At 42.9% G+C, this 25,545-nt stretch overlaps 1 protein-coding gene across 3 annotated transcripts in view; it reads right to left on the reverse strand.

The window, feature by feature from the left end:
- Nucleotides 1-25,545, reverse strand: part of ptprsa (protein tyrosine phosphatase receptor type Sa) — a 525,319-nt gene that overhangs the window by 403,005 nt on the left and 96,769 nt on the right. For all 3 annotated transcript variants that reach the window (XM_051934972.1, XM_051934973.1, XM_051934974.1), the window contains exon 2: nt 6,583-6,750. In XM_051934972.1, the coding sequence (XP_051790932.1) occupies nt 6,583-6,670 (88 nt within the window). In that variant the 5' untranslated portion in view covers nt 6,671-6,750. The remainder of the gene's footprint in view (nt 1-6,582; nt 6,751-25,545) is intronic.

The raw sequence follows: 25,545 nt of genomic DNA on the forward strand, positions 1-25,545 counted from the left end.
ACAAAAATAATAAAATAGATTAAACATATCTACTAAGTAATAAATGGACAGACTATTATTATGAAACATGACTACAACAATTGAGCACTACTGAGAACTGCAAAAAAAAAAAAAAAAAAACAAAAGCCGGGGTGGCTAAAAAACAAAACCACCACCTATAAACCGTATGTGTGCAACAGTTGACAAACCACTGGGCGCTCAGTCGGAAGCTGTCTTGAATACAACCTTACAAATGTGTTCTCCATCAGTATTACGACGGATCTGCCTCTCTTCTTGTGAAAAACGACAGTGGCAATGACTACCTGGTTGTCCTCCATGTTGCTTGTTAGCGTTCAGGTGGTGTGCCGATTCCAATCCCAGTGTGCTCCACACTGACTGGCTGCCAAAATGTGTCAACTTTAACAGTGCAATAGGAAATGTGAAAATATGATGAGAGGCAGTCATGTAAGCAGTCAACCCCGTTGAGTTCTAGTCATGTAACCTGACATCCTGAAGGTGAGAAGATCCAGCAACTGCAGTCATTAAGTGTGAGAAACTCTCCAACTTGAAGTTGTGTGGAAGGACACAAGCCTAACAGACACAGAGGACAAAAGAAGGGCTATGGGCAGAACTACAGCCCAACTCAGGCAAGAATACTTTTACATTTTTAGTTTTAAACGTTCAAGTCGGTTCAGTTTTCAAAGACTGGATTTAGGCAAGAAATGGAGTGCATCATTTTGGATTTAAAACTACCCATAAATGCTTGACCACTATCAAGAAAACATTGGCTGAATGTGCAGGTGAGGCTCAGGTGTTGTGCAATTCTCAGGTTTTCAAGAGTGAAAAGAAAACAAGACACTGAACTTACACAGAAGGGCAGCCTGGTGAAGCAGTTCAGCAGTAAGCAGACCAGGGTTCCTATCGTTCCCTCGTATCTGCAAGGGTTTCCTAAGGGTGCTTTGGTTTCCTCCCATGGTCCAAAGACATGCAGGTTAAATGAACTGGTTGGTGTCCGGATAAGTTGCGTCCCACATTTTGCCCCAGGTAATTTTCAATAATCCCACACATTTTGCCACCACTATATTTTGCCCCAGTATTTATGTACATATCTAGTGAAAAGCCAAGCAAAATGACCCCTTTTATAGGCTAACTAAAAAGATTACAATATACAAGCTTTCGGGCAACTCAGGCCCCTTCTATAGGCGAGACGTAATTACTTGACATTTCACTACATTCATAATGGCTAACACGGTACAACACCCTTTGTTAGGTAGAATGCCCAGAGGGGACTGGGTGGTCTCGTGGCCTGGAACCCCTGCAGATTTTATTTTTTTGCTCCAGCCGTCTGGAGTTTTTTTTTTTTTGTTTTTTCTATCCTCCCTGGCCATCGGACCTTACTCTTATTCTATGTTAACTAATGTTGTCTTATTTTAATTTCTTACTTTGTCTTTTATTTTTCTTTTCTTCATTATGTAAAGCACTTTGAGCTACTTTTTTGTATGAAAATCCATCCATCCATTATCCAAGCCGCTGAATCCGATCACAGGGTCACGGGGGTCTGCTGGAGCTAATCCCAGCCAACACAGGGCACAAGGCAGGAACCAATCCCAGGCAGGGTGCCAACCCACCGCAGGACACACACAAACACACCCACACACCCACACACACACTAGGGCCAATTTAGAAACACCCATCCACCTAACCTGCATGTCTTTGGACTGTGGGAGGAAACCCACACAGACACGGGGAGAACATGCAAACTCCACACAGGGAGGACCCGGGAAGCAAACCTGGGTCCCCAGGTCTCCCAACTGCGAGGCAGCAGCGCTACCCACTGCGCCACCGTGCCGCCTTGTATGAAAATGTGCTATATAAATAAATAAATAAATGTTGTTGTTGTTGTAGTACTATGTACATATCTATAATTGCAATTAAAAAATTTATAAACTTTACCCAACATTGAAAATAAAAAAAGTTCGCTCAGGTAGTGTTCTTATACGACTCACAGATCAACGTGTTCCACTGTAAAATTGTTTGGATTCGTTTAATCGAAATAAAAATTTATATATGTTTACAGAGTGTTTCATTTAAGTGATGCACTATTGCTAACTTTTTTTATCATTTTGCTACAAAAATGCTTAAATTAGGAAAGTCAGTTTTGAACGTTGAGAACGATTATTCACTTTATTTTTTCTAGAAACTTCCAACACTCAAAATGTCTGGGTGTGGGTATTAGAAGTTACTGGGGTTGGGGAGAAATATCATGGAGGCGAAATGTGCTGGGGAGAAATGTGAGGGGCAAAATTTCTGTAAACCGAATTGGTTACACTAAAGTGGCCCTGAAGTGTGTTTGGTGTATTGGTGTGTGTTTGTCTCTTCATCCTGTGATGGACTGGCGTCCTGTCTGGGGTTTGTTCCTGCCTCGTGCCCTATGTCAGCTGGTATAGGTTCCAGCCATCCTAGTGACCCTGGTCTGGATTAAGCAGGTTAGAAGATGACACGGCTTTCCCAGAAACACACCAAACACAATAAAAATGAGAAACCGACAAGAAGAACAAGAAGGTGGTTGGACGCCATCAAGGTGGCAGCTGTGCAAAAGAAAAGATTTGTTGTAAGCAGACGGCTTTGTCAACAATGATCATCCATCCATCTATTTTTATAAACCCACTGTGGTACAGCAGGTCCGCGGCTCTGAAAGAATGACTGTTTTATTAAGTAATCTGCTGGCCATGTCAGTCTCCGTGGGTGCACTCGCACAGCTGGAGGGAGTTGGTGTGGTAATTGGAGAGAGACGCACCTGCACGTGAGGGTGTGATCTTTCTCAATTCCTTCATCAGTGTCCTACAGTACGTGATTGAGATGCTGTACCCATGGAGTCGTATTAGTATGGGCCAGCACAGGAAAAAGAGAAGAAAACAGAGAGAATGGCATGTAGAGCAAAAGTGCGGCATTGGTGGTGGAGAGAAGAGAGAAAGAGCCAACCAACTAGAGAGAGAGAAAAAGCAGCGCAGTCAGTGGTCCCACGATGGAGCTCTAGAGATGGATCGTCCCCACTGATTGTGCAGCGGAGTGGAAGCGATCGAGGTGGCGCCCTCTTCAGGATTCCAAGGGACAACTGCGTGAGCAAGCAGGGTGACGAGAGGACAACTGACCCTGAGCGCTCTGGCAGACAAGACAGGGGTCAGGATGGAATGGCTGCTGAAGTCTCCACCAGTTGAGCGAGCAATGGGTGAGCTGGGGAGACTTAGAAGGAGTTGTGCACGGCTCATTTGTCCCAATGACTGTTGTTGGTTTTTATTCTCGTTTTTAATCACCAAGTTTTTCACTGTTATAAAGATTACTTAATTATTTATTGGAAGTGCTGCACTATTTATTTGGATACTGTTTTGGGTTGTTTTTAATAAAAGCACTTGGACACTTTGCACCATCCCATTGTCTGGAATGCTTTGTCCCCATCTGCCACACTCCTCCAGTTACGTTATCGACGGAGTCGGGTTCAAGGGGCTCCCATAATGGAAGAAGGAGCTTGGAGCCGGACCCACACCATCCTACCCACTTTTACCTGAGGAGTTTGTGGGAGAGCTAGAGCCAATCCCAGCTCATATAGGGCACAAGGCAGGGACACTTCTGGATAGGGTGCCAGTTTCTGTTAGATAATAGTAAAAAAAAAAAAAAAAATGATGACCACATGCACCTCTGCCACGTGAGCATGTGAAGGTCACTTTAACAAGCCCACCATTATATAAATGGATGTCTCTCATTTCAATTAGCTTGGTGAGAACAAAGTGCTGCTTCTTGACTTTTGACAAGTGACATGTGATTTATTCCTTATTTGCCATTCTAATTAAAAAATGTTCCCATTGAGTCCTGATATATTGGGAGGGAAAAAACAGGCATTTGGGATGATGTCATCCTTTCCATAATGCTGAACCTGATTAATAGTCTTTTCGCTTATGGAATTTTTAATGCTCCAAGCCTGGTGAGATACAGGAGATTTGAGGGTCAGTCAGAGACTGTCAGTGGAAGATGCTGCCATGAATTGAGCTTTAGGGTCCCAATTTTATTTTTTATTTTATTTTTTTTTACTGAATTCGTATTTGAATCCCTCAAAATTGTTTTACTATTATAGCAGCGAAGTCACCTGGGCATCACCTTATTTGCTTATTTTTTTTTGCAGGTGCCACCATCCAGGGCTTGTCTTGAGGCTATGTCAAATTACACAACTTCGCCAGCGATTTGTCAGTTGTAGACTTCATTTACATAACCTTAGAGAGTCGGAGGCGGTTGTGCTTCAGTCCCGCAATTTCCATTTGTGTAGTCTGACATCTCCAGTGACTCAGTCCAAACAGCCTGCAACTTACCTGCCCAAATATCAAACAGGTTTTGCACTGTACATCAATCATTGGATTTTGTCTTTTCAGAGGGGTCTTTGCCTATGTGAGAGATGAGAACCAATCAACGCTCACCAGGACACACAATGCATATGATTTATTATGAGGAATATGGAACACAGGTGTTACGGACCCTGCAAATAGAAGAGAGACCCGTCTGTCTAACATTGCGTGTTTGTAAAAAAAAAAAAAGAAATGAAAATTGCAGCTGAACGTGACATAATTGTAAACCCTTTGCACGAGTTCCACCTCCGCGAGGCGGCATGTTACTGGCTGTCAGTTAAATGGAAGAGACCTCAAAACTTTTGAAATGTGAAACTACTGTATATCACAGAGTCATGTAACTTTACATCACCAGCGATTTCTATTGTGTAAATTGAAATCAGCTAGCCCAGTCATCAAATTTAACATCCTCACTGACGAGAAGTCATCTAATGCAACATCAGCTTAACATGGTGTGCTGTCTGGTAAGAAAGAGAACCAGAGATGGGAAAATGTTGAAACCAAGTCTCACAAAAGAAGAGTTGCTTTAGATAGATAGATAGATAGATAGATAGATAGATAGATAGATAGATAGATAGATAGATAGATAGATAGATAGATAGATAGATAGATAGATAGATAGATAGATAGATAGATAGATAGATAGATAGATAGATAGATAGATAGATAGATAGATAGATAGATAGATAGATAGATAGATAGATAGATACTTTATTAATCCCATGGGGAAATTCACATTCTTCAGCAGCAGCATAATGATACAATAAATATTATTAAATTAAAGAATGATAATAATGCAGGTGAAAAACAGACAATAACTATGTATAATGTTAAATGTTAACGTTTACCCCCCTGGATGGAATTAAAGAGTCGCATAGTTTGGGGGAGGAACGATCTCCTCAATCTGTCAGTGGAGCAGGACAGTGACAGCAGTCTGTCGCTGAAGCTGCTCTTCTGTCTGGAGGTGATACTATTAAGTGGATGCAGTGGATTCTCCATAATTGATAGGAGCCTGCTGAGCGCCCTTCGCTCTGCCACAGATGTTAAACTGTCCAGCTCCATGCCAACAATAGAGCCTACCTTCCTCACCAGTTTGTCCAAAAGTGAGGCGTCTTTCCTCTTAATGCTGCCTCCCCAGCGCATCACTGCGTAGAAGAGGGCGCACGCCACAACTGTCTGATAGAACATCTGCAGCATCTTATTGCAGATGTTGAAGGACGCCAGCCTTCTAAGGTAGTATAACCGGCTCTGTTCTTTCTTGCACAGCGCATCAGTATTGGCAGTCCAGTCCAATTTATATGGCACTTTTTGTTTTACTTTGCTGTATGCATTGAAATGTTTGCTTTTTGCATTCACTATTTTTGTTCTATGTGTGTGAACATAAGCTGCAAATGAATGTTGTCACGCATGTGTGTCTGAAGGTCACTTTCTGGGCTCATCTGAGGTAATCACTACCACTCTGGGCCACCAGGGGGCACGATCGCATCATCTATCTTATGATCCACAGCTAGGAGGAGATGTCCACTGAGGCCAACTGACCATGCCCCTTCAAGTCTGGGAGCTATAAAACCAAGTCGCTCCTAAAATGTGGGATCTCACTCCTTTATGGAGCTCTGAGCCTTTGACTAGACTGCTTTCAAGCCGATGGCTAAAAACTTGCCTTTTGTTATTTTCAGTTCTTTTCTTCATTTCAAGTAAACAAGGTGGCCCGGTTGGCAACCCAACATTTTGTTTCGAATCCTTGGCTCGACCAATGGCAATGCTTAGAGTGGAAGAAACATCTTCTTCCTATTTCTGCCAATGAACACATGCCCTGTATATGGGAATGGCTGCGTCATATACATTTTTGATTGCTTTAGTGTTGGTAGAGAAACTTTCTTAAATGATGTGAAAATGCTAGTGTGGGGGAAAATTGTTATTTATTTAATTACAGCATAATAGTGTGGACATAGTTTGGGCGATTGCAGCTATGGGTGAGAAAGGCGCATAAATGAGGGCTGTGTGGGGGCTGTGGTATTGATTTCATTTTGAAGAAAGAAATCCTGATGTTTACTACAACAACTGATCCCTTGGGTTGCCTACTTGCCCTAAAATGTTAGCTTGAAAAAAATAATTAGAATATGAAATTTATTAAAAAACAAATTCCTGCAGGATTAGAATGATCAATGTGTCATCAAAGTTCCAATGATCTTTAAAAAGGAATACTTACACACAGCATCACAGCCAATCAGAAACAAGAGCAGCAGGGCCACAAGTGATGAGAGAACGGCCATTCCAGGACAGCGTAGACACAGCATGCCAGCTGAAGACCCTTGACCCGGCTAGACAGCCAAGGTCCCAATGTAGGGAAAGGCTTCAAATAAGACGTCCCTGCGACCTACAAAAAAGACAAGACGAGACGATGAGACGCGAGGCCCCATATAGCTTGCACGTGAGAAGTAAACAAGAACACTTCAAGAATTCTTCTTCTTCTTCTTCCTCAGCTATTCCCATTTTAATATGGGACTGTTATTTTTTTTGAAGTACTAATCATGCCTAGGTTTCAGTACGAATTTGCAGCGGGACACCTTTCCTAATGACAACCCCTCATCCCCCCCCATAAATGCATCAATTAGTCTTCATTTTGCATTGCCACTTTCACCTCCACATATAATACAAGTTCACCTGCTGTAAAGTTCAGATTTGTTCAGGGACTTCATTTCAGTTTTCCCAACTTGGAGCATTTTTATTTTTGTAAGATGCGCACCTTAATTTTTACAAAGAAAATCATGAAAAAAATGTGCGTACGAAAAAAATTTGTGTACGACGCACGTTGTGATTGTATAGGAAGTGTTTAGGGCACGTTTCCGCAAAATGCCCTTCTGTTTTTAGTTGCATGATGAAAGAGCGTGAGAGCGAGCGAGAGAGAGAGAGAGAGAGAGAGTGCGTGCAAGCGAACGAGTGAGAGAGAGAGAGAGAGAGTGCACTCTAGCGAGCCCAAGCAGAAGTAGTAAACATTACAGAATAAAATTTCCGCGTATATGACCTGATTTTCTAATGCTAATTTTCGGGGAAAAATGTGCACGTGGTACACGCGTAAATATGGTATTTACTTCAAAGAGATGTGTATACATACTACACATATAATAATAATAATTAATTACATTTACATAGCACTTTTTCTCACTACTCAAATCGCTTTACATAGACAGAGGGGAGCCACTTCAACCAGCACCAATGCGCAGCACCCACCTGAGTGATGCGACGGCAGCCATTATTGCAAAAGTACGCTTGTCGCACATTAGTTATTAGGTGGTGAAGAGGTGAAAGAGACAGCCAATTAGAGACAGGGGATGATTAGGTGGCCAGAATGGATAGAAAATTCAACCAGGACATCGGCTGATCTTTTCGAAAGATACCCAGGGATCCTTAATGACTACAGAGAGTCAGGACCTTGGTTTTACGTCTCATCCGAAGGACGCTGCCATATTTACAGCTCAGTGTTCCCATCACTGCACTTGGGCATTGGGATCCACACACAGACCACAGGGTAAGTGCTCCCTGCTGGTCTCACCAACTCCTCTTTAAGCTTTTCCTAGGTGGTCTCCCATCCAAGTACATGCTCAGGTTCAGGTGGATGACTTGTTCTTAAACGCAGCAAAGCCCTTTCTTGTCATGATCTGGTGTTTATTTTAACATTTTTTTACAGCCCTTCCTTTTTCCAAAAAATAATTGAGATTTGATTTTGGGGTTTACAAGGGCAAGGAATCGGGTCATCACATCGGTTTTGATGCGTTATTAATCGTTCCCGGTAGCAAAATCCCATTTTCATTATGAGCAACACCCTCTTGGGCACCCATATTCAGGGATGCATTCACTCATGGCCAGGCAACATCTTCTGACCAGAGACATCATCAGCGTGGCAGCTCATGAGCTGATGGTACAGAGCATCCGAGTTTGTGGATACAACTCAATACGTAACATTTTTGAATGAGGATTTAGAAGAATCTTTGGTTTTGAAGTCTTCTCTGACCTTCAACTAAGATTTATGTTTAATCAGCTAGCTGGCTCTATTCACTGTTATTGTTCTTTTCTCATTTATTCATACTGGCAATACTGGGAACTTTAGTTTGCTGTTTTTAAATCAGTGAATCTGAATCTAATATAATATCTTTACAGTCAGCATTTGTACCAGATGTAAAATGAAGCCTTTACCAATGTGCGCGTGGACAACAAAATTCTGGAAACATCCCTCACTCTCAACATAGGGGCTCCACAGAGCTGCGTTCCGGGACCCCCTGCTGTACTCCCTCTATACATACGACTGCATGGCTGCACATGCATGACAACATCATTGTCAAGTTTGCTGATGACACAGCTGCAGTAGACCCAATGGCAATCACCTGGATGAAGGTGTCAGGACAGCAATCCATTCCCGAATGTGAGAAAGACAAAGGAGCTGCTTGTAGATTTGGGGAGAAAACAGCAGACGCACTACATCCACCTCAGTATTAAACAGCATTCAGGTGGAGAGAGTGGACAGTTTCCACCTTCCAACATCAAGGTGGATCTAACCTGCTCCAAATGCACAGACACCTCGGTAAAGAGGGTACAACAACGTCTTTACCACCTAAGGGATTTCAGGCTGCCCTCCTAAATACTAAAGAACATCTACACATTCACTGCTGAAAGTATCCTGATAGAAAGTATTACAGCCTGCTTTGGGAACAGCACACAGCAGGGCCGCAAGGTGGTGAGGTCAGCTGAACGCATCACTGGGTGTGCACTCTCAAACATCCAGGACATCTACACCAAGCCGAAGACACCAGTGACACCAGCCATCCCAACAACGACCTCTTCTCTGTGCGGTGGTCAACAAAACTACAGCTGTATAAAGACCATTGCAGAGAGGCTGAAGAGAAGCTTCTGTCCACAGTCTGTAGGCATCTTGAATGAAGAAAGTGTAAAGAGCTACGTGACGCTCTAGCGTTAAATCCCTTACATGGAAGTTATTTAATTAGTTATTATTTATTACTTATACTAGCTGTCTCCCGCAGCTCTGCTCGTGTAGTAGTGAAACAGGACAAACTTTAAAAATCAATAAACAAACAGGTTTAGCTAGCTAAGCGGAGGCAAGGTACACTCCAAAACGCAGAAGTACACCAACTTGAATGGAGGCTGGTGCATGAGTGAGAAGGGCCCTGCCCGGCTCCCCACTCCTGACCTCACGCTCCCCACCCCCCCCACCCCTCGGCCAATAGCCTCTGTCTCAGATTAGCGCCAATATATCGCTCCTGCAAGCGAACTATGATTCTTAGTGCAATGAGAGAAGTCGCAAAATCAGACAGGATGTTCAAACAAATTATAGAAAAAAAACCCGATTTAAATCCATTAAGCACTGCATATACTTGCGTTTAAGTTCTTCCGCAGATAAGTCAGGGTTTTATTTTACAGTATAATTTCTGGTATCTTATAATGTCGGTCATATAAATCAAATGAGGAAAACTCAAGCTATTGGTCCAAGATTATGATATGCTAATGCCCACCTGAGAGAGTAACCATGGAGCACAATGCATTATTTTTTCTATGTATTGCACCTACGTGACCACACGGTAATACATGAACTATTCCAAAGAGACGTTTGCAGTGATTTGTGTTTTTTGTATCTCACACCCTCATACACCTTTACCGTAAAAGCATCCCTTATCTACGATGGAGCGTTTGATCAGAAGAAAATATGAAGCTGGTTTTAACTTAAAAGTCGTTGAAGTGGCAAAAGAAATTGGAAACTGCGCTGCTGCAACAAAATTCAATGCGTCTGAGAAACTGGAGTGAGATTGGAGGAAGCAAGAAGATGTAAAAAATAAATAAATAAATAAATAAATAAGTGTTGCATTTTTGAACGGGCGTATGAGTCGGGGTCTGATTTTTATTATCGATTTTTCAGGTTTCAAGACCTGAATTATATGTAAGTATACACAGTAGTGTAAGGTACACCCGAGGTTGGTACGTGAGTGAGGAGGGCCCCGCCCCCTGAGGTTGGCACTCGAGTGAGGAGGACCCCGCCCCCCTCCCCTCAGTGTCTCTCTCTCTCTCTCTCTCTCTCGGATTCACGCAAATAAATTGGTACCGCAAGCGAACTATGATACTTAGCACGAAGAGAAAAGTCACAAAATAAAACGGAATGTTCAAGCAAATTATAGCAAAAAAAAAAAAATCTAAATCCGTTAAGTCATTCTCTTGTGAAAAGTGGACAGACAGACGTTGGATTTTATATATATATATTATATTATATATTATATATACACACATACATACATACATACATACATACAGTGGACCCTTGACTTACGAACACAATTCGTTCGCGAGGGCTGGTTATAATTCAAGTTGGTTGTAAGTCAAGATAATGCATTCTGAACCTCCCACAGCAACACTTACTTAACCTTTTCATAATAAAAAAGGGTTGTATAATGTGCATAATTTACCAAAACACCAATAACTTTTCTAATGTACTAACCAAAAAGTTATAAAAAGTGCCTAGCCTACCAGAAACAACAATTTCATACTGTACTCATCATTTAATTTGACATCTTTGGGCTGCAGGAAGGGAGGAGGAGGAGAATGAAATGGAAGGTGGTTATTGTATGGAAGGAGCCTCCTTATACAAATCTTTTCTTTGTAAAATTGTCAAGATGGTGGATTTCGACATGCTGTACATATTAGCGAGATCGGTCACACGAACACCACTCTCATATTTCCGCACAATTTCCTTCTTCGTTTTGATTGTGATCGCTTTCTTTACCTTCGTTACCTTCTCTTCTTTCCTTAGCAATTATCGAAAAAAATTATATAAATCACTGCACTGACCGAAATTTCGTCCACAAACACATGTATCTGGGCTCCAACTGACGCTTACAAACGCTCTCGGCTGTTTGTTTACAATCGCGCAAGCGGATACACGTGACCGCATTCAGGTCGTAACGCAAGATGCTGGTCGTAAATCAAAACAAAAATTCTGGTCGTAAATCTGGTTGTTTGCATGTCAGGCCGGTCGTATATCAAGGGTAGACTGTACGTATGTATGTATATCTGTGTGTGTGTGTATATATGTGTATGTATATATGTATAATTCTATTAATGATTTTTGATATTTGCAAAGTCACGTATTATTGCCATTGTCCTTTTATAGTCTTAGTTATGAGCACTACATACTGTTTCTCACTACATATTGTACTGTATATAAAATTTATTTGTGACAAATAAAATTTAATTTGAAAGTGACAGCTGTAGATTCACTTTCACCCTTAAATTAATCTAATGTTTCCTGACATCCTCTTTGAAGACAAAATAAAAAAAAAAAAAACCACCTTAAAATTCTTATTGCAAATTCCAGTAGTCAGATGCAATCATTCTGCTCCTGAGCTGAAACGCCACTTATTTAATTCTGGACTTTCTAATGCATTATTAATAATAACACATCTAATTTAAAAGATGAACAGGAAGCATTCAAGACCAGGATGGCCATCCTGACTAGACGAGATTTGTTTTAACAGAGACAACCGTCATGAAGGAGACCCTACCCTACCAGCCCCATTATCTTCACTGTCTGACCAACATATGGAGCTGACTAATGTGAAGAGTTACGAGGACAGAGACATTATTCAAACCTGCTGGATCCAGTTTTTGAGTGCAGGTTTGCAAAAGCAATCCATTCTTGAAAACCTCTTTGTAAGGAGAATTTTTGTATCATAAATATATAAATGCCATTCATTTAAAAGGAATCCATTGTCAGGTAAATGAACCCTGTCGAAATACCTGAAACATGGTAACCTAAGTTTAATTTTAAGATCAGTGATAAGACAAATCCTAATAAAATATTCCCTTAATTTTAATTCTGCTTCATAAGAATGTTTGCCTACACTATATTGCTTCAGGTTTCCCACCTCTTCAATGGTCTTTTTAGAGCCACAATGTTCAAGATAATACATGAACACACACACACACGCGAGTAACACACTCTGCAAGTGACTGAACAGCAGCACACAAATGGAGCATCAGTGATAAGAAGGACTGAGTCTGAGATTATGCATCACCACTAGTGATCAGCACCTCGAGTTCATCAAAAGTTCAGAAATGTTCTAGAATTTCATCAAATTCGGCAAAATGCTTTAAAGTCAATGTTCAAGGATAAAACAGAGCTAGTTTTAAGTGAACTATAATCCTGCAACGCTCTCTTAAGTGTTCCTGAGGGCCAACAACACTGGACTGATTATTGTGTCAAGAATTATAACGTTAGCAGTGAGGCATGAGTGCTAACCATTGCACCCTTGTGTCTCCCCAAGATAAAATTATACTCTTAAGTTCACAATAATCTGAGTCTTTTATCACTCTCTACTTCTCCCCAGTCATCCCGCTAAGACTATCTAACACATACAGAGCCTGTGATGCAAGGGGTCAGGGTTATATACTTGGTGGTCTGTCCCTGTCACTATCCGACCTGAGCTACATAGCGAGGAGCATAACAAGCTCTATCTGGCAGTGAAGACAAGATGTCAGGGTTGTGAAGTCAGAGCCATGGAGTTGGAGTCGGAAGCAATTATTGGGTCGGCAGAAATGTACCAACTATGACTCTGACTAACTATAAATCTATCTATCTATCTATCTATATATATATATATATATATATATATATATATAAAAGCCAAATACCACTGACTCACTCATCACGAAATCTCCCAATCCATAAGGACATGGGACTTGAAATTTGGAATGTAGGTTACCCATAGCCCATAGGTGCTCGCTAAGAAATGGTTTTAAAAATTTCATGGTCCAAGCGTGAAATTTCTTATAGTTTTTTTAGACCCATTTGTATGTCTGTCCGCTTTTCACGAGAGAACAACTTAACGGATTTAGATCAGGTCTTTTTCTATATTTTGCTTGAACATTCCATTTATTTTGCGACTTTCTCATCGTGCTAAGTATTATAGTTCGTTTGCTGTACCGATTTATTAGCGCAAATCTGAGAGAGACTCATTGGGCTGTATTGGGGGCGGGACCCTCCTCACTCACGCGTCTGCCTCAGGGCGTAACCTTAACTCCACTTACTTAATGAATGAGAGAACTACTTAATTAATTTAGATTTTTTTTTTTCTTTGATTTGCTTGAACATTCTGGTTGATTTTACACTAAGAATCACAGTTCACTTGCAGGAGCGCTAATCCAAGACAGAGGCTGCGGGCCGAGGGGAGTGGGAAGAGTGACGTCAGGAGTCAGAGCTGGGCGGGGCCCTCCTCACAGTCCTGTTTCACTAATACGCGGGTGAAGCCGCGGTGGGTGGCTAGTTGTAATATAATGCCTAAAAAATTCTAATTTCACATAAACTAATTTGAATAGACTATCTTCTTCTTCTAGACGTTTGATAACAATAAAGCTTCTTTTTTTAATACTGTAAGTTTAGTCTTTTATATTTACTGTTAATCAGTGTTTGTAAGCCACAACATTGCTAAAGTCTTTATACCTGAACGTTAACAGGTTAGAGTGCTAAAGAATGGCCAGCTGATTCAAGCTGGCAGTGATGAAATGCTTCACAGCTTGTACAGTATGCTATGTGCTTTCAATCAACACAGTAAATAAACAAGTCTAATTACAAAAAGAGGAGTAGGAGTCGAAGTCTGAGGTGCCGTAAATTGAAGAGTGAGAGTTGCAGTTGGAATCAGTGGTACCATAAATTGAGGAGTCAGAGTCGAAGACTGTGGTACCAGGAACTGAAATGTCAGAGTAACACAACAACATTTATTTTTTATAGCATGCTTTCATTCAAATGATGTACAGTAGCTCAAAGTGCTTTATAAGATGAAGAAAGAAAAGTTTATAAAATAATATATCTATATACAGTAAATAAGATTAGGCAATACTAAGTAAGTAGGAGTTAGAGTCAGTGGTACCATAAATGGAGGAGTCGGAGTGAAAGATTGTGGTACCAGGTACTGAAATGTCAGAGTGATGACAACAACAACAACAACCACCTTTATTTCTATAACACATTTTCATACAAATGATGTAGCTCAAATTGCTTCACAAGATGGAAGAAACAATAATTGCAACGTGGAATAATTAGTTAGGGCCCGTAGGAGGTCTGGTGTATTTTTGATCCATTGCTACAGAGTGTGACTAGGGAGTGTTCTGTCCATGAACTGGCAGATAAACTTTTGAGCAAAAACCGGAAGACACACGTAACGAGAAGCGAAACTGAAGCCTAATATGACAGACAATCGTCATGGTCGAAAGAACAAGAGGGTCAAAACTGAAGAAACATGTGGAAAAAATGCACAGAGGTACACTCTGAATATTTCACAAATTTGGTATCCGCTGATTGGATAAGGATTAGCACTCATAGCCATCCTTTCAGCCTGTCGCGACAATTACGCATGCATCCCAACCTCCGAGACCACACCACTAGCAACACTGGAATCGGGCCTGACAATGGAAATAAAACGCCGGCAGCCTTCGAGGACACAAAATCATACCACATTATGTGGCCGACAGCACCTGTCCTCCCCAGCATTCCTGTCAGTCTAGTAAAACAGTGCCCTCTAGTGGCCTGGGGACACATTTACCCCAGTTAACAGATCTGCTGTCACCAGTCCCATCTTTACACACATAATACTCTTTCCAGTAGTTTCTTCAATGAAAGCTGCAAAAATTCCCAGGCACATACATTTCTTTTAAGCAATGGGTCATGAGACTCAAATGCCCTCCTCTGCCAATTCCCAAATGCCGGCTGCCAGCTTGCCAATGATGAACTGGCAGCAGCTGGCCTTGCTTGTTTTGTTATATGCTAACAACTGACCCCCCACCCCATACTGCCAATCTGGCACATACACCCACATTAGTTAGCAAACCAAAAGAGGACCCCCCCCCCCCCCCCCCAGCCACCAATGCATATGCAAAGAGGATATGAAGCCGCATGTTTCAATCAGAAGATGACGGTAGTTGCTGATATGGGAGACGGGCAGATGCCATGATACAATTACCACAGACGCACCAGGCTCTGTCACTGAATGACAGGCTGATTTAACAATTCCATCAGCATCTTCATTTCTCCAATTTCATCACCTCTTGCTTTTTAGTGGAGTAGACATCTGCTTGATGTAAACCATTCAGGAATTTATTCTCTTTTTTTTTTTACCTCCACACAAAGGCACAAAACTTACGTCTTTGTTCAAGTAATGCGCTACTAAAAAGAATCCACGTGGCAGTGGATTAAAAAAAGAAAAAGAGGAGGATAGGGTGGCAGGGCTGAGGGACCTCTAGGTGACCGAAATCATGGCAAAATCTGACTAAATATTGATGCTGTCTTAAGATACCAGGCGAGAAAATTACAACAAAATAAAGCACTTCAAAAAATGAATATATAAATCCATCTGTGCCACCCACCAAAACCAAGGAAGAAGGCAGACAACCCCATGTGGAGAGAAGGTGGGGAACCGCAAGAAGCAAGCCAAATGAGGACGACTGAGAAAGTCAGGATAAAAAGATGCATGAAGGAGAGATGGGAGATTGAAACATGGAGAGTGAGAGGAGTGTAGTAGGAGGAAACACGCGATAAAGAGAAGAACTGGAAACTGGAGTGAACAAGGAGAGAAAGACGAACAAAAAAACAAAGGAGAAAATGGCTCTGATGACAGAATGAACATTGTGAAGAGCAACGGAGAATGTCATAACTGGAGAAAGTGAGGGGAGTAAAACAACAGATCACGAAAGCCAAAAGTGCGTAACAGGGGTAGGAAAACAGAAAAAACAAGAATAGAAGGGCCAACAAAACAAATACGTGGAGGAGTACAGATTACAGAACGAGAGAAGGATAGCTTGAGGAATGGAAAGTGCTCTGATCACAGAATGAAGAGCGTTGAGGAGAAAGAGAGAGAATGACAGAACTAGAGAAACTGAAGACAGAAAGACAAACATGGAGAAGTGCAGATTACAGCACGAAGGAGGAACAGCAGGAGGAATAAACGAGAGTGAGATACAGAAAGGAGTAGGAGGGAACGTGTGATGAGAGCAGGACATAAAGGAACGAACAAGACAACGAAAAAAGGGAAAATAAAGAAGTGCAGATCACAGAAATGAAGGAGGGATAGCATGAGGAACAAATGAGTGAGATACTGACAGGAATAGGAGGGAATGTGTGATAAGAACAGATCATAAAGGAAAGAATAAGGAGAGAAAGAGCAACAGAGAATGGCATAAACAGAGAAACCGGGGGAAGTAAAATGACAGAGTGAAAGTCGAAAGTACACAGTGGGGAGGACAAAAGAGACTGAACAGGAGGAGAAGGACTAACAAAATGAATGCAGGGAGAAGTACAGATCACCAGAATAAAGGGGGGGATAACATGAGGAACAAACGAGAGTGGGATAGAGAAAGAAGAATGAGTAAATATGTGATAAGAACAGGACATAAAGTAATGAATAAGGAGAGAAAGATAAACAAAAATGGCAAGGAGAAGGTGGCTCTGATCACAGAATGTACAGCATGAAAGGCAACTGGAGAAACTGAGAGGGAGTAATATGACAGAGCGAAAAGTCAAACGTGCTAAACAGGGGAGGGCGAAAGAGAATGAACAAGAAGAGGAGGGCAAACGTAAAGAATATATGAAGAACTACAGGTCAACAAAATGAAGAAGGGGTAATGAGAGGAACAGATGAGAGTGAGACACAGAAGGAAGCAGACGAGGATGATAAAACCGGAGAAAAAGAGGGAAGAAAGGCAAACAAGAAGAGAAGAGCAGATCACAGAATAAAGGAGGGATAGCGTAAGGACCAAGAGTGAGACGCAGAGAGGAGTAAGAGGAAACATGTAGTAAAGATGGGACAAAAAGGAATGAACAAAGGGAGAAATGAATGAAAAGGGGACGGAGAAAAGAGGTCTAATCACAGAATGAATAACAACAGAGAATGACATAACTGAAGGGAGAAAGAGAAATAAGAATAAGTAGAGAAGAGAAGATCACAGAATGAAGGAGGAATAACATGAGGAACATACGACAGTGAGACACAGTGAGGAAACGTACTAAGGGTGGGGGGGAATGAACAAGGCAAGAAAGACAAACTAAAAGGGGAAGGAGAGGAGCAGTCTCATCTCAGAATGAAGGAGGAATAATGTGAGGAAGAAACATTATCAGAGATCCCTCGGGGAGTCCTGTGGGGGGTACTCCGAGAGTACGGGGTACCGGCCCCCCTGATAAGGGCTGTTCGGTCCCTGTACGATCGGTGCCAGAGCTTGGTCCGCATTGCCGGCAGTAAGTCGAACCCGTTTCCAGTGAGAGTTGGACTCCGCCAGGGCTGCCCTTTGTCACCGATTCTGTTCATAACTTTTATGGACAGAATTTCTAGGCGCAGCCAGGGCGTTGAGGGGGTCCAGTTTGGTGGACTCAGGATTGGGTCACTGCTTTTTGCAGATGATGTTGTCCTGTTTGCTTCATCAGGCCGTGATCTTCAGCTCTCTCTGGATCGGTTCACAGCTGAGTATGAAGCGGCTGGGATGGGAATCAGCACCTCCAAATCCGAGACCATGGTCCTCAGCCGGAAAAGGGTGGAGTGCCCTCTCAGGGTTGGTAGCGAGATCCTGCCTCAAGTGGAGGAGTTCAAGTATCTCGGGGTCTTGTTCACGAGTGAGGGAAGAATGGAAGTGAGATCGACAGGCGGATCGGTGCGGCGTCCACAGTGATGCAGGCTCTGCATCGGTCTGTCGTGCCTTGCGGCTCAGCTCTCAATTTACTAGTCGATCTATGTTCCTACCCTCACCTATGGTCATGAGCTATGGGTAGTGACCGAAAGAACGAGATCGCGAATACAAGCGGCTGAAATGAGTTTCCTCCGCAGGGTGTCTGGGCTCTCCCTTAAAGATAGGGTGAGAAGCTCAGTCATCCGGGAGGGGCTCAGAGTAGAGCCGCTGCTCCTCCGCATTGAGAGGAGTCAGATGAGGTGGCTTGGGCATCTGATCAGGATGTCTCCTGGACGCCTCCCTGGTGAGGTGTTCCGGGCACGTCCAACCGGGAGGAGGCCCCGGGGAAGACCCAGGACACGCTGGAGGGACTATGTCTCTCGGCTGGCCTGGGAACGCCTTGGGATTCTCCCAGAAGAGCTAGAAGAAGTGGCCGGGGAGAGGGAAGTCTGGGCATCTCTAATTCAAGCTGCTGCCCCCGCGACCTGACCTCGGATAAGCGGAAGAGGATGGATGGATGGATGGAGAAACATGATCAAAAACTGAAGGAGAGAAAAAGGACACAGAATTAAAAGTATGTAATAGGGAGAGCAAAAGAGAATGAACACGGGAAGAACAAGAGATACAGAAGTATTACAGAATGAGGAGCAAACGACAGCAAGACATAGAGAGAGGAGCCGAAGAAAAAGTGATAAGGATGGGACAAAAAGGAATAAACAAGGAGAGAAAGATGAACAAAACTAGAAAAGAGGAATAGCCTGAAAAGCGAAAGAGAATGACATAACCAGAGAAACTGAAGAGGAGAAAAATAAAAGAGTGAATGTCAAAAGTATGTGATACTGGGATGATAAAAGAGAATGATTAAGAGGAGAAGGACCAACAAAATGAATAAGTCAAGAGGCGCCGATTACAAATCGAAGGAGCAATAGTGTCAAAAATGAAAACAGAGAGTTTAGAAAATGAGGGAAGTAGAGCTAAACTGAGTGAAAATCAAAAGTTATAGGTGGAGGACAAAAGAAAATGAACAAGAGAAGGAGTAACTAAAAAGAGAGAAGTGCATATCATCAAATGAAGAAGGGCTTGCATCAGGAACAAACGAGATAACTGGAGAAACTGAGGACACCTGGCTAAAATCAAAACTACTTGACATAAAAGAATGAACGCTGGGAGAAACAAACACAAAGAGTAAGGAGAAAGAAGTGCTGATTATCACAGAATGAATGAGGAACAGCATGAGGAGCAATAAAGAATGAGATAACCGGCGTAACTGGGGTGGGGGGTAGGACACAGAGTGAAAGTCAAAAGTATTTAATTGGGTGAGGACAGAAGAGAAAAGAAAAAAGGAGAAAAGTGCTGATCACAGAATGAAGGAGAAAAGTGTGAGGAATGACAAAGAATGAGATGACTGGACAAACTGCGGGGAGGAACAGGAAACACGGTGAAAATTGAAATCACGATACAACAGAAAATGAGCAAAGGGAGAAAGAAACCAAAAAAAAAATACAAACTAAGGAGCAGCCAATGCTTGCTAGGATAGGCTCCAGCTTCTCCACAACCATCCTCAGGTAAAGGGTGTTTGAAAAATGGATGGAATAATGCTGGCCACAGAATGAAGAAGGAACAGTGTGAGGAGCAAATGAGAACAAGAGAAAGAGACAACCAGAGAAACTAGCGGAGAAAAAGAAACAAACACAGTGAAAGTCGCGTATATTTAAATAGCCACACTACCTGTCAAAGACAGGTGATAACATTTAAGAACATTTTCTATCTCTTGCCCTTTGTGCATTTGCAGCTACTTTCCTCAGTTTCTGCGCATTGTGAACATTTCCTCGCCAGTGCTCTCTTTCTCTCAATTGCGTTCCCATTAATCCTGCTTCTCAGACTCGGTTGTTATTTTCAAGTTGATGTTCTCACATCCTGTTCAATTTTATATTTGCCGTCTTTGAAGGTGACAATCAGGATGCCTCCCATGCCATTTCTCCTGCTTGTGTGTCTCACACTGGCATTCTTTCTTTTGTGATGTCACCAAGGCCAAGCTGACCAATCACACCAAAACAAAACTGACCAATCAGATGGCTCGGAGGGACAGGACACACAGACTTTAGTGGTTTACTATACTGTAGATGGGTGAGGATGAAACAGATTGAACAAGGGGACGGAAATGAAATAAAAAGAATAAGGAGAGATGGAATCAGGAACAAGAGAGGAGGAAAAAGATCAACATCACAAACAAAAATGTGGGGAGGGGACAAAAGGAGAGTATTTTTAAAATGAAAGAAATTTCAAAAAGAAAATTTTGAGGTGAGGACAAAATAAGGATGAGCAAAGGGAGAATTACAGAAACAGAATCAGAATAAGAACAAAGAATAAGCAGAAGAGCGTTTATCACAGGATAAAGGAATGAGAAAATGAGGTTAGTGAGAGAAATGAAAGGAAACGTGATGAAAATCAAAAATACATGATAAGGGAGGGACAAAAAGAAAAGAAACCGTGAGAGAAACCAGAATGGCAGTGTGAGGAACAGAAGTAGATGAAGAAACATTGGGAGTATTGAGAAAGAGGGTGAAACAGATAAATATGTAATAGACTAAAAAGAATAATGACAAAGAGAAGAGTGAATGTGAAACACATTGTCAATGGAAAGAAGGAAAAGGGAAGAGAAAGGGAAGAGTGGGAGGACAATCCATCCACACTGTTCAGATGAACAGTTCAAAGAAAATACAGGAAAGAAGGTTAAAGTAGTTTGAAAAATGGATGGGTGGATGGATGGATCGAATGATGCTGACCACAGAATGAAGAAGGAACAGTGTGAGGAGCAAATGAGAACAAGAGAAAGAGAAAACCAGAGACAAGCAATGAGAAGAGAGGTACTGCAAACAAAGGAGAGAGAAGAATCACAGATATGGAGGTCATTCGGATGGGAAGGAGAGAACGACCACAGAGAAAGTGGGGAGGATCTAAGAGAGAAAGGGGTATCGGGCGAGGAAGTACACAGCAGACGAGCATGGAAGACGCGGGTCCAATAAATGAGATTAAATGAAAGAGCAAAGGCAATCTGAAAAGTATGTGGCAACGGCAACAGATAGAAGCTGATGCAGAACAACACGTTTGTAACGGCTTATGGGTAATTTGAACACGCACAGCGCAGCGCAGCGCAGCGCAGCACTCTGTTGTTGTTAGTCTAGTTGAAGCCAAGGTCAAAAGAATATGGGCGCTCCGCATGATTTCTTTGGGCAAAGGGAGTGAAACCTACTGTAATTCACCAAAGGATGTTGGCTTAGTACGGAAGTCAAAAGAGAGCGACTCCACGAAAAGTTCATGAATGGGGTGAAATGTTTAAAAGCAGGAAGAACAGGTGTCACCGACGAAGCTCGTGCTGGCCGGATCATCAACATCTCGCACACAGGCCCACCTCGACGTGGCGAATGCCTTCATCAGAGAAAAGTCTGACGGTTTTCATTGTTCAATGTTGTTGCACCTTTGGATGTCAACTGTGGATCTGCACGTGCCATAGTGTAAGAAGACTTGATGGAAAAATAATTTCACACAAGATGGGTAACCAAACAGTTTACTGATCTGCACAAGCCAACATCCTTTGCTGAATTTCAGAAGGTTTCACTCACTCTGCCTAAAGAATTCTCGGGATGGCAGGTTGTTGGCACAATCCTGACTGTTCACTTGACCTTGGCTTCAACTAGAAATGGCTGAGTGTTGCACGATGTGGGTTAGAACTACCCATCAGCCATCACGAACGTGTTGCATTACGTGAGCTTCTACCCATTACTGTTGTGGCAAGTGGCTGGGGCCCAGCCGGGATGCCCGGAAGGACCGGAGGAGAGATTACACCTCCTCCAGACCATTAGGGGGCGACCGCCCTGGAGCCTTTGGGGACCACGGGAACAGAGCTTAGAAGCTCAACCCTATAGGGGCCTGTGGTCACCGCCAGGGGGCGCCCCAATGCCTGAGGAGCCCTGGCCCTCAGTACTTCCGCCACACCCGGAAGTGCTGGGGGGAAGATGACCAGGGACACCCAGAGTGTTTCCGGGTGTGCAGTCGGTACTTCCGAAGCTCATGAGGAGGCACCTGGAGCACGTCCGGGTGTGTATAAAAGGGGACGCATCCCTCCATTCGATGGCTGGAGTTGGGTAGAAGAGGACAGAGCTCGGAGGAGAGGAGTGGAGGAGGTCAGGAAGAAGGAGAAGAGGCATTGTGTGAAGGGCCTGGACTTTGGTGTGATTGGTGCTGTGGCACTGGGTTTGTGTGTGTAAATATTGTAAATAAACGTGTTGTGGTGCTTTAAAATCATGTCTACCTGTCTGTGTCCGGGCTGTTCCCCACACCGTCTAATTTTCAGATTACCTTTACTCTGATTTGAAGAAAAAGAAGAACTTAAAATGATGAAAAAGTATGAAGACTTGGACAAAAGAAATGGGACAGTGTGTGAGCAGCATAAGGGAAGGAGAGGAAGATAAAGAAAAAAAGGGTGAGATTCTGGAATGAAAAAAAAAAAAGATGGCACAGGTAGCGTGAGAAGCGTCATAGGCTGAGATGAAGAAAAAAAGAGTGTTGGGGATATGAAAGCTGAAAAGTTGGCTCTTTTTTTGAATTCTTCTTTTGCTTCATTCACAGGCTGAGCTGACATCTTTAAACTCCCCTCAACTTCCCACATTTCTGCTCCCATGTCATCAGGCCCAGCTATATTTATATGTGAGTCTTTGCACAAATGAGTCATTATGAGACGCACGCACACACACACACAGTACATACTCGTTCGTAATCAACGCAGGACTGAACAAAGTGGATTTTATTCAATTAGGCATAATTACGACGCAATATAAAATATCTGCAACTCAAAATGGTCTTTTGGAGATTAAGCAGTGTGCCCCACTGCCACTGCTTGTTTTAACAGTTCTCAAAGCGGAGGAGTTCTTTAAAGTGCCGTTTATTTGTCAGACTAACAAAAGTGAGGAGATGAACAAGTCTGGTGACTCGCACAGTGACAGAGAGTAGCTTGCCTGGCAAGTCCCTTTTGGGAGGAGAGCGGTGGGTCACAGGCCAGTGTATGCCGCGGGGCCTTGCTCTGTTTTCACTTCTTTTAATACACCTCGGTTTAGATGTAGTGGGTGAATCAAAAGTAAGCAGCACAGAGTTAGGACCTGACGAAACGTGGCCTGAATCAATAATCTTGCCAGAGACGGAGGACACCTGATACCGCAAACGTAAAGCAGCTGCTTGCCTGCAAGAAAAACGTGTCGTGTCTCGTGGCCGTTCTGTTCCGGTGTCAGATCTGCTCAGTCACGTCTCACTGGACTGAAGTTCTGCTGTTTTGAGATTTTTTGTTTTTACCCACATATTGATCTTGGTTGCTGTAATCTGGAAAAGATTTACGCCCAGATGCCTTCCAGGGGTTCGACTCTATCAGATGTCCTAGAAAAATTCCTTACAGCTCATTTTACGCACATTCCAATCTGTGCAAATCCAGATAGGTCTCAAAAACCTGTCTCCAACCCAGCCACAATTTCCTTGCCTGTCTATCCTTGCCTGCATATTGCCCATTTTCCAGCTTTGCCACAATAGCGCTTGAATCTGTCATATCTCAAGGTGATGTGCTAGATGATTCTCATCAATCCAGCTACCTAACCGATATGTATAGGTGTTGTCATGCATGTGTGCTTGGAAGACAACTGAAGGGCTCTGGTGATGGTAGTTCCCTGCAGAACCAGGGGTTGGCACTCTTTGCTAATGCCTTCTCTCTTCCTCCCTCTGCAGAACAGAAGACTGGCAGCCATTCCACCTCTGGCGTCATATTCTGTGTCCATCCACCTGGACCTACCTCTTCTAGTCAAAAGGACTTAAGACCGGAAGATCCACCTTCTTGAGGCAGTTCTGTTCTGAACTCGCATGTGTGAAGGCGTCTCTTGAACCCGCCCTTTCCTGTCTGGAAGCCATATGAGCAACAGTTTGGCCATCTTAGAGAGTTACCGTAGATACTTGCATATTAGTCGATCTCACAGATAAGTCGAGTGTATTTTTAAGCCGAAAATTACGAAATTTGTTATGACCCGTGTATAAGTCGAGGGTAAAACTTGACAGCTATCAGAGATAGAGGGCGACAATCAGCTATTAATGGCGACAAAACTCACTGTCACGTCACAGGCGTTCCCTCTGTGCTTGGAGAAATGCTAGACTCGTTGACCCAGCAACTAATCCTTACGTGTGCGTGAGTTGCAAAATGTAAACAAATGTAAACAAAGGCAAGATGGCATCCACATCTCACAAGGGAACAAAGCGTGTGCAGAAAAGAAAACACTCGGCAGACAATGTTTTGCACATTATCGCTGAGTCGGACTCTGATTTTTCAGAATCGGATTTTATTGACAGTGATCAGGAATCGAGCAAGAGAGTGAGAAGCCGGCATCAGCTGATCGGACACCAGCCGATGCCGCGCCAACTGATCGGCTGCCATGCTGAACGCATTTGCGCAGCCAATGCACCTACGGCAACGTTCGCGTGGGAGGAATACCCCGACATTGATCCGTGGGAGCCGACCTGGCTACCGGACTTCACAAGACAGCATGGCTTGCTGTTGGACACGACAGATCACCCGCTGCTGGACTACTTCAGGCTGCTCTCTCCTGATGCTGCTTTTCAGCTACTGTCAGACGAGACAAACAGGAAGGCAGAGAAATTTTTTGAATCGCGGGCTGCGCTTGCATCGCATTGATAGCGTGCGTTGCCTTGGTTCTTTTGATTCCAAATCTGGTTGCACGTGGCAGCTAATGGTGTGTTTGTTACCCAAAACCTGCAAAAGCTAATGCTCAAATTCAAGTATTTCACAGTTTAAAGAATTATTTAATGAAATTAGAAAAAAACTAGCCAATTAGCAATAGTATTGCTGGCTTATAATTATTTCAAAGACCATGAGAAACGGCAGATGACTGGTGACTTAACACCGTGAAGCGTTGAGTGTACAATGTCATTACCCAAATTCTATGGACAATTGTGTTGCCCCGTGGATAAGTCGACCCTGTTTTTTTGAATGAATTTTAAGGCATAAATTTTTCGACTTATACGCGAGTATAAACCCAGTCTGAAAAGAAGTACTCCACATTTATTGCATTTTTTTTGTATTTAATTTTGCATCTAATTATACGGGGTCACGAGGGCGGAACCCCACGCTGTCGTGTCTCCTTTTATATCTCGATATATATAAAATTCAACGTCTGCCTGTATGTCTGTCCGCTTTTCATGAGAGAACTACATAACGGATTCAGATTGTGTTTTCTTCTAGAATTTGCTTGAACATTCCGGTTGAGTTTGTGACTTCTCTCATCGCGCTAAGAATCATAGTTTGCTTGCAAGAGCGATATATTCGCACTAATCAGAGACAGAGGCTGCAGGCCGAGGGGAGGGTGAAGTGTGACGGCAGGAGTGGGGAGTCGTTCTACCTCTGCGTTTTGGAGCG

The sequence above is a fragment of the Erpetoichthys calabaricus genome, chromosome 12, assembly GCF_900747795.2.
Source record: "Erpetoichthys calabaricus chromosome 12, fErpCal1.3, whole genome shotgun sequence".
NCBI lineage: Eukaryota > Metazoa > Chordata > Cladistia > Polypteriformes > Polypteridae > Erpetoichthys > Erpetoichthys calabaricus.